Here is a 9,878-nt window from a genome sequence, read left to right as displayed (position 1 = left end):
CTGCACATGATTGTTTTTATCTCTGTGAATGTGAATTAGTCTGCACATTGTTTTTATCTCTGTGAATGTGAATTAGTCCTGCACATGATTGTTTTCATCTCTGTGAATGTGAATTAGTCCTGCACATATTGTTCATTCTGTGATGTGATTAGTCCTGCATTGTTTTTATCTCTGTGAATGTGAATTAGTCCTGCACATTGATTGTTTTTATCTCTGTGAATGTGAATTAGTCCTGCACATTGTTTTTATCTCTGTGAATGTGAATTAGTCCTGCACATTGATTGTTTTCATCTCTGTGAATGTAAATAGTCCTGCACATTGCTTTCTGAGATCTGAAGGGGCTTGTCTGACACCAGACTGTGTGGGCCCTGTCAAGGTCTTCCATCCGGGGGCAGGCTGAACTTAATACCCAAAACAGGTGTGGCTAGTGGGGCTGCACCCCACAGCCGTCCCCTGAGGATCCAGGACAAGTGGGAACTGTACAACACAGCTAACAGCCATAGACAAAATACAAGACCCATTCTGTTTGAGCAGTACCACTTAATCCCGCAATGAAAGAGACATTGGGGAGAATTGGAAGAAGTTAACATATTTCAGATAAATGTTTTCAAGATTTTGACTGCCTGCGGTTATTATAATGATTCTGCTTCAATGTGTCATGCATCTTGCACTGCTCTCCAAATGCTTGAATAATGGCACACATTGTTCAAGCATTTGCGAGAGCTGTGCAAGATGCATGACACATTGAAGCAGAATCTGTATCTGTTCTTAAAGGATCCTGCTGCCTTGTAAATTTGTCTGGCTGTTTATTATGGCGATAYAGCCTATTGTAATTAAATGAATTGTTTGTAACATTTAGCATAAAGTGTATATTTACATGGCAGCTATTACATGGGAAGTAGCGTGCACATTGTGTAATTTCAATGTGCGTAAAATATTTCCATATATCAATAATGAGGTCTATGCATTACGTGTGAAAATGTGATCACGGGTATAGCAGTTTAAAACCAATACCTACTCTAATTATAGGCTAGGGCTATTCTAATCACACTGGACCTAAACATCAATAGGCCTACACAGTATTGCTTGATAAGATATGATTAAGTTGAACTTTTTCTTCAACAGATACGTCATTTGGATAAAAATAATGAGACCCTTTCCTCTTTTATCAGTTAGTTCTGCTGAGAAGGTTTGAATATGGGGGAGCAGCGCGAGGGTATCTGAAAACTGATCCAGTGAATTGGAGATGGCGCTGTGTACAGTGTGAGCGAGTTAACAGCCAAAGTTTTCAGAGCGCAGGAAAGTTCGTAGGAGAGGTGACCCATGATTCTAACAAGAGTTTTCTTCTCACATTACCATCGGGTTCGCAGTCCTATACTGCGGACTGGAGACACTGCGTTTCTGCTCAAATGTTTCATGGACGGTTTGAATAGATTATCTCTAACGGAATACTTGARAGCCAGGAATTTAGTCTACGGTTCGCTGCCTGTTCTGCAGTGCTGTAGTTCCAATGGGCTATCGGCTATCTAATCACAGTGAGTAGGCTGAACGCGACACGCTGTCTTGTTGCATAGCCTACTTTTGTAAAGAAGGTGTGAGTTTGTTAGAATGAATTGCCGCTTTTGGTATTATGTCATGTAGTCTGGGGTGTTTTTAGAACTATGAATGACCCCCGTGACAAGGATTTCATACCGATATCTCGGAAACACCGACTCATGGCTGAAGTAATGTCCGGGGACGAGAGCCCATTGCATGGCAACACTTCCAGGGCTGATCGGAATGGGATAGGATTGGTTCACTGTTTCATTTGTGGAAGCGGCGTTTCGCCMGGAAAAGAATTGAGATTACAAGTGAAATATCCGAAAGAGAATGGTCCGTTTTTCCCGTTTTTACAAAACCAAGAGCCAGCGCCAGGGGCATGTGAAGTCAGCCCGGATGGACACGCTATGGTGTGCGCCGTGTGCCACTGTTTTCTGGGGGAGCAGTGGAACTCGTTCGAGCGGACTAGGACACCCATAGAGAAGCGTATGTACTGGCTGAAGAGGCCGTACCAGTGCGACTCTCGGCGGATACCACAGGAGTGGAACATCTCCTATGACCTGGAGCGGAGAATCAGTGTCAGCAGCCAGAATTACGACGGGAACGAGTCGGATTTCTCCTCTTTCTCGGAAAACGAGAACATGTCAGACCAAGAACTGGATTTAGTAGACCGCGCCGGTGTGAGCAAGGATAAGTATAGAACATCTGGCAGCAACAACAAATCTCCCAGAAACGGTAGCAGGAAGAACAACAACAGTGTTATCAGTGTTAAAAACAGCCCTGACTCTCAACGGGCTATCCGCTATCCCGTGGGTGTTTACCAGGCACAGGACTCGCCGAAATCGGATAGTGCCATGCCGCCTAGGCGCGGTGCTAAAATTATGAATAATCTCTCTCAGTCTTCAGTATCTCTGGCCCAAGAGATTGTGTCCCAGAGATGCTATGACAGCTCTCTCGTCGACACACCTGTGCAGGACAACGGGATCATTATGCGCAACAGGCAGTGGCTAGCGGAGGGGAATGTCAGACACGCTGACCCGCGCCCTCTCCAACGCGCTGCTAACAGCAGCTGTAGCTTAGCCAGGCACCCCTCTCTCATATTCCACCAGAAAGGAGAGGATCTCGCTGACGCTGCCGACGGACTATCACCCATTGGCGCCGCTGTCACCTCTAGGCGCGACACAGCAGCACCTAGAGAACGTGTTCCGGGCAAGTTTATAGCCTCTGACAACTCTGACAACGACCACGAGATCAATATAACCAGTGACGACGACCGTGAGGTGTTTGAAGCAGCTGGCAGCAGCAGAGAGCGGGTATTGGCCCTGCTGAGACCACCCAGGGACGCTGCCGGGAGGGTCATTGCCATGCCCCAGAGTGGTGCCAGAGGTGGTGCCAACAGGAGTACCAGTCCCGAGGAGTGTGTGTGTTACATCTGCGGCAGCGGGMTGTGGCAGGGCGGGAGGTTCCGTGTGTCTGTGCAGAAGCAGGAGAGGGCAGCCAGCGAGCCCTTCTTCCCCTTCCTGTGGTTACACAGCCCTCCCCCTGGSKCCGTGCCCCTCACCCCGGGGGGCACCACCCTGGTCTGTGCCAGCTGCCACACCTCCCTAATGCAGCAGTGGCAGGGCTTCCAGCTGGCCGACGTGCCCGTTCTCCAGCGCCTCTACGTGGTCCCCCTCAACCAGGGCTCCTCCACCCCTGCACCAGCCTCGGGCCACCCTCCCTGCATCACTCCCCAGGAAAGGCACCCCTCAGAGCCCCTGGACTGCCTACCTAAGTCTCAGGCTTCCTGTGAGGCCTGTTTCCTCTGTGGCCAGGAGTGCGGGCGGGATGTGAAGGTGGCATATGCACGTGCCGGCGTGGGCAAAGCCCGCGGTGCCATGTATTTCCCCTTCATCAACCTGCTGCCGTGCCCGCCTGGTGCCCRGGGAGTGAGGAACGGCCGGGTGCACTGCTGTCCTCCATGCCACGCCATCCTGGAGGAGATCTGGRGGGCGTACCGCCTCAGCCTCAGTGAGGACCTCATCACCTCTGTCACCTCCTTCCTGGGGAGGTACCACGCAGTGCTGGCCACGGGGGGAGCCGGACTGGCCCATTCCCAAAAGGGGGTGTCCTCCTCTTCGTCTGGCCATGGTGGGTCTGTATCAGTGTGTTACCTGTGTGGGGCAGAGCTAGGGGTTGGGGGGGAGTTCCAGCTCCATGTCAACCCTCCCGGGCGCTGTGGAGAGAGAGAGCCCTTCTTTCCCTTCCTCACCATCCACCCCCCCGCTCCCCGCGCCAAACCTGCCGACGTCACCGGCCTGGTGTCAGCCTGTGCCCTCTGCTATCACGACCTGCATGCCCAGTGGGCTCAACATGAGAGCCAGGGTTCTGCCACCTCCAGCTCTACWGCCCCAGGCCCAGCCTCCTCCACCCCCCAGCCGGCCAGCTCTCCCTGGGCCAGACAGTACAGCTGCGAGGCCTTTGTGTGCTTCTTCTGCAGACAGGAKCAGAGGCGTCAGGGGGGGCTGTGTGCGGTCACAGTGGCCAGGCTGCCCGTGTTCCTGTATGCCCCACGCGGGCGCCGCACCCTCCTGGTGGATGATGGGAGGAAGCTGGTGATTGGCTCGTGTGTGGAATGTAAGTCCATGGTGCTGGCSGGACAGAGCATGCAGCAGGAGAGAGTCAGGGACGGGGAGGGACAGGGAGAYGGGAGGACAGAGACAGAGTCACCTCCCCCTACATCACGCCCCAGGAACAAGGTAAGACACAGGTTTCGGTCTTTTCACTTCACAGCTCCACAAGAGCAGTTTGTTTGCGATCCGCAGCACCATGCTTCTCGGCTGAGCCACAGGGGTTTCCAGAAGTGTGCAGATGGTTGATGCTCAAAGTTGACTATTGTGGGTGTGTTGTATATTTTAGTGGTGTAGTATGCATMATTTTCAGTAGATTGTGTGCTTGTTCATGTCTCTTAGCTATTGGTTTGTGTCACCTAACTTGACGTTTGTGGATTATTTCAGTCATTTAAGTGTGCCCGTGCTTGTCTGTGTGTGTAGGTGGGGTTTATTATGGACCCGTGTTCACTGCTGTTATTGCTATTCTCCCCCATTATGGGAAAGCTGCTCTGAAACAGGGAGAAGTGAGAGTTGGTGTGTTCTCGACTGTTATGCTTGTGTGTGTATGCGCACACCTGTGTGTGTGTGTGTGTGTCTGTGTTCCTTTAGCTCTCTGACTGGCAGGGGAGTGAGCAGTGCAGGCAGGGGGTCCGTACAGCACCGGAGCCCGTCGTTAGAAAAACAAACATTTGGATCAGAACTCTAACAGTAAACAACACAGAAAGACCGGGGGTTTCAAGGCCACCGCTGGCCTCCGTGTTTCTACTGTGTTGTTTACATGTGTGTGTTTCTGGCAAGTCTGTTTTGTTTTTCTACATTGTTTTTGGTGTTATACAGGATTCAATATGTCATGTGGTGTGTGTGTGTGTGTGTGTGTGTGTGTGTGTGTGGTGTGTGTGTGTGTGTGTGTGTGTGTGTGTGTGTGTGTGTGTGTGTGTGTGTGTGTGTGTGTGTGTGTGTGTGTGTGTGTGTGTGTGTGTGTGTGTGTGTGTGTAATCATGCAGTGACTGATACAGTGCTGTGCTGTTTATGTCTATGTGTCATAGAACGAGACCCTACTCTCTCTTCATGAATAAATGAATGGAAAAGGAGAATAGGTCTTGTAGATGACTTGTAGGATAGACCTTGTTCGCGAGGCCACAGCAGCGTTACTGTTGCTACTAATTACACAACTTGACTGAGATGAATGTTCAAAGAAAAAGCAATGTCTGCAACTCTGGTAGGCTCCCATGGTGATTTAATCGAGCACAAAAAAGACAACGTTTTTGATCCGAGTTAAGATGCACGTGAAAACCCCTACTGAAATAACCTCTAGACGGGATGGCAACTCCATCCTCTGGGGTGTCACACTTTTCCATCCCTATAGGCAAAACAACCGTTTAAACTAATTGCGTTCTAAACTGAAGATCATGATTAGTTGATTATTGGAGTCAGATCTGTTAGTTGAGTGTGTGATTTAAAGTGGGACTGCAGATAGAGAGGAGGGAGAGGAGGAAGAAGTGGGCGAGGGAAAAGTAAGAGGAACAAGGTCTTCATTAAGGTACACTGTTGGGACTAGAGTTGATGAAGGAATCCCACAATACGTTTTCTCACGCTGCAGGAATGCATGTTTAGAKTGATGCTACTCAACAGAGCAATATTTACAGTGTGAAACAGAGAGATGCTCAACCTCATAATCAAAGATCGTTCTCTGCATGGGAACTATTTTATTGTTGTAGTTCCGGGTTTTGACGGAGTATGTCTGTCATATTGCTGGTATTCCATCCTGAGGTCCAAGCAGACACAGCAGTGGGGGGGTGGGGATGTATTAATAGATAATAATTGAATCCCAGTAATCTGAACATTTGACTCACTAGAGAGATCAGATCATACAGTAGAGTAAGAACACCTGTGGGCGTCGTTCAGCTGTCCTATACTCTTATTTTCGCTCTCTCTCTTAATTTATGGGCTTTATTGGCATGGGAAACATATGTTAACATTGCAAAGCAAGTGAAGTAGATAATAATAATGCCCTTTTCTTGTGGCAACATGTCAAAAATCTTGCTGCTGTGATGGCACACAAATTGGGTTTGTTTTCAAATTCTTTGTGGCGCTGTGTAATCTGAGGGAAATATGTGTCTCTAATATGGTCATACATTTGTCAGGAGGTTAGGAAGTGCTGTTCAGTTTCCACCTCTCTCTCTCTCTCTCGCTTGCTCTGATCATCAGGAATGTATATCAGATCACACCCTCAGAGAGAAAGCTAGATCAGAATCCGCTAGATCAGAATCCCGGAGCAGGCTTACTTGGTGTGGGGGGTCGTGGTGTGTGAGGGATTTGTGGAGTCTGAGGGGTGCAGGTGACAGAGCTGTTTTTTGCCTGGGCCAGGCAATGACCTCATGGCTGAGGAAGTGCTTAGAGGGGCTGAGTGTGTGTGAGAGAGCCGGGGTGTGAGAGGGGCTGAAAGGGGGCGGTGGGGGCCTGGGAGAAACAGGTGCCGTGTCCTCCAGTGACACGCTATCTGCCCCAGAGAAGAACTGTCATCGCTCTCATGTCACCAGAGGAGCTCCCATCTGCTTCACCCTGACCCCACCCCCTCTCCTTCTCACCCCTTCCCTCTTTCCTTCCCTCTCCCCTGTGCTCTCTCTTGCCCTCTCCTTCCCTCTCTCCTCCTTCCTCCTTTATCTCTAAAAAGCAGAGGGAGGGGGATGTGTGGGAGAAAGGGGGTGAATATGGAGAGAGGGGATGAGAAAATTAACTGCAAAGGAACGTGTTGACTTTGTCTTTTAGCTAGGTCTTTTTCATTTTTCGATATTTGAACTAAGAATGGCAGTATCAAGTTACTGTTGTATATGCACCTACCTTCACCTACTGATGAGTACCTGCACTGTGGTGTGTGTGTTGCGTGCATATGTGCTTGTGTGTCATTTAATGTACCTTGTTAAAATGAGGTTTTCCTGTCCGATTCCTCGTTAAGATCTCAATAAGGTCTAATTTAGCCCACGCAATGAGAGCTGCTACTGCTACAGTCTCTGCTAGCCAGACGTGTTAAATATAGTAGACTCCAACACACAATCACACACACTTTCACACTATTCACATACTCAGCTGCTACTCTGTTAATTATCTATCCTGATTGCCTAGTCACTTTTACCCCTACCTACATGTACATATTACCTCAATGTTTCTTACTTTTGAACTCTGCAGTGTTGGGAAAGGGCTCGTAAGCATTTCACGGTAAAGTCTACACCTGTTGTATTCGGCGCATGTGACAAATACAATTTAATTTGACACACAGACACGCAAGCTGGATGGATGGTTAACATGTTTCTTGAGTGTAAAATGCATGTTGAACGTGACCCTCTGACTTCCCTGTCAGACTCTGTAGACCACCACTAGACCACCACTAGACCACCAGCATGTCTAAGTGGAGTCATACACATCCAACCAACCAGGTTAAGGGGCCAATCACACCATTTTGGTGAACACATTTAAATGAAATGAAAATAGCCTATTTGTCTTGTGGCGATAAAAGAATACTTTGTTAGTTAAAGTGTGATAGAGAGGACTAAGGAAAAGAAAACACTCTCAGAATGTCACTGGTATGGTTGTGTTGTGTCTGCCTCTAAAGTCAAGGAGATGACACGATGATCAATGTCCTACTACACTAAGTGGAGCCAACCTAGAGATGACATGGGATCACCTACAGACGTGTGGGGGTGGGTATGTGTGTGTATCTTTGTATGGTGGTCTGCTGAGGCTCTGTTCTGGGTGGTTGATTATCATTGACACGTAGGAAAAGTGGAGACAGGTTTCTGCGTCTGAGCTCAATCAGTGTGCCACTGTCTGTCTGTGTTTCTGTTCAGAAATGAATGTAGGGGGTCAGTTATTATATGTGTGTAAATGTGGCCGTGATTTATACATTTKAATGTGTGTGTGTGTGTGTGTGTGTGTTCTGTGTGTATGTTTGGAAAGAGTATGTTCTCACTGCACGGCCCATATCCTGTGAAGGAGGTATTTGCTGTCACAGGAAAAACATTCTGACATCGTCATACTGTCGCCTACTGTGGAGAGAATGGAACTCTAAGGTTATGTTTGTGTAAGTGTGTTGGTATGTGTGTTGTGTGTACACATGTTTGTGAACCTGTGTGTGTTTGCCTGTGTGTGTGTGCATGTGTGTGTGTGTGCCTATGTTTAGCGTTTGCGGTTTGGTATTTTGATGTGGTTCCTACAGGGACAAACCCCCTGGGCTGTTTGACACATTGTCAGTCTGTTAGAGTCTGAACCCACTGGTCCACTTAGCTGTGAAACCCTAGACCCCTATGATGGGTCCCCCAGAACTCAGTCTGGCTTTAAACTTACTCTTGAAAGTTGTAATAGTAGAATGCACAAGGTACAATTTCTAAATAGCGTAGTGCATCATCAGTTCCTCTTGTCATGTCAGTCATTGCATATCTTAGAGAGCTATTTATAACTTGTCAGAAATGTTATTTAGGTTTTTTAGCCCATGGACATTGTTGTCATTTTTTAGACACTCAAATATCACATGAATTGCAAGAAAATAACTTTAAACCTGCAACATTCTCACCACCAACAAGAGCGGTGTGAACAGTGTGTGTCATGAACAGTGCTTGTGCCTATAGAAATAGACGTGGTGTGTGAGCACAGAGGTGGGTGCGCGGAATGTTCCCCAATACTGGAAGGGGTTCCCCAAGTGAAAAAGGTTTGAACCCCTGTTCTAGAGCAGCTAACAAGACCCCTGTCCCACTCACTGGACCAATGCATAGACAGAAGGACTTCTATAGTCACAAACAGCAGACAGGGTTGTGCTTTTGGCTTGATACAGACACTTGGCTTGCTCCGCATTATCGGAGCCAACATTTGCATTGATAAAGGAAATTACATTTCAGATAGATGACATTCAATAGATTTTTTTTATTTTTATAGTCAGGATCAACATAAGTGATGTTAGTTATGCATTTTAAGTAGTCTAGGGGTCCGAATACTAACTTAAAATACACATGCATATCTTATTCATAAATCATATTGATGTCAATGACGACATTATAGTTCCATGTACGTATCTTAAGTTAAGATTGAGCCATGAGAGACTATATTCTCCAGTAGACAGCTGGCAGAGTCTGACGGACTGGTTGGCGTTTCAGATGGAATCCACAGCTATTTCTGGGGATTTATTTCACAGCTCCTGAAGGGGGATTTTCATTCAGCTCTCTGAGGCTGGAAGAGACCACAGTCCCGGCCCGGGGGTCGACCGCTCAGGGTGTGTGTGTGTGTGTCTGTGTGTGATAGAGATTAGCCTGCAGTGCATGCTTCATTCCTGCCGATATCTCTATAACATTACATCAAATGACCCAGATCCCAGCACTGATCCAACTAGAAACATCCAGATTTCAACAGCCTTGTGAGGAATCGTCTCTCTCCGCCGCTGCTTGTGTCTTCACTGTCTTACTCCTCATCACTCAAAAAGAGGGTGTCTTATACCCCCTGCCAAATAGAACACCCTTCAATCCCTCCACCCTCACTAACAGCTGCTCCTCTGTCCAGTACCCCTCCGCTGTTCCGCTGTTCCTGTGTTAGCTAGGCAGAGGCAGCCTGACACCATAGTGCGAGCCTCATACCTCACACCTCTCCCACCCAGTGAAAGGGGGAGATTGTGCTGCCCACAGCCACCGTCATGGAAAATGAAAGCCTTTGATCTACCTGGAATGACCCCCCCCGCCCCCCCCGTCCCTCGCTGCACATGCATGC

At 48.1% G+C, this 9,878-nt stretch overlaps 1 protein-coding gene across 1 annotated transcript; it reads left to right on the top strand.

Annotated features, from left to right (window-relative positions):
• The first annotated feature begins 1,263 nt into the window (after positions 1–1,263).
• Positions 1,264–4,397, top strand: LOC139024186 (uncharacterized). Its single transcript, XM_070438766.1, has one exon. It carries the CDS (start codon positions 1,662–1,664, stop codon positions 4,395–4,397), a length of 2,736 nt encoding a protein of 911 aa, XP_070294867.1. The 5' UTR covers positions 1,264–1,661.
• The last annotated feature ends 5,481 nt before the right edge of the window (positions 4,398–9,878 follow it).

Source organism: Salvelinus sp. IW2-2015, unplaced genomic scaffold (assembly GCF_002910315.2).
Source record: "Salvelinus sp. IW2-2015 unplaced genomic scaffold, ASM291031v2 Un_scaffold1144, whole genome shotgun sequence".
NCBI classification, from domain to species: domain Eukaryota; kingdom Metazoa; phylum Chordata; class Actinopteri; order Salmoniformes; family Salmonidae; genus Salvelinus; species Salvelinus sp. IW2-2015.
The sequence above is the reverse complement of the archived record's forward strand: the minus strand, read 5'-3'. Positions and strand labels throughout refer to the sequence as shown.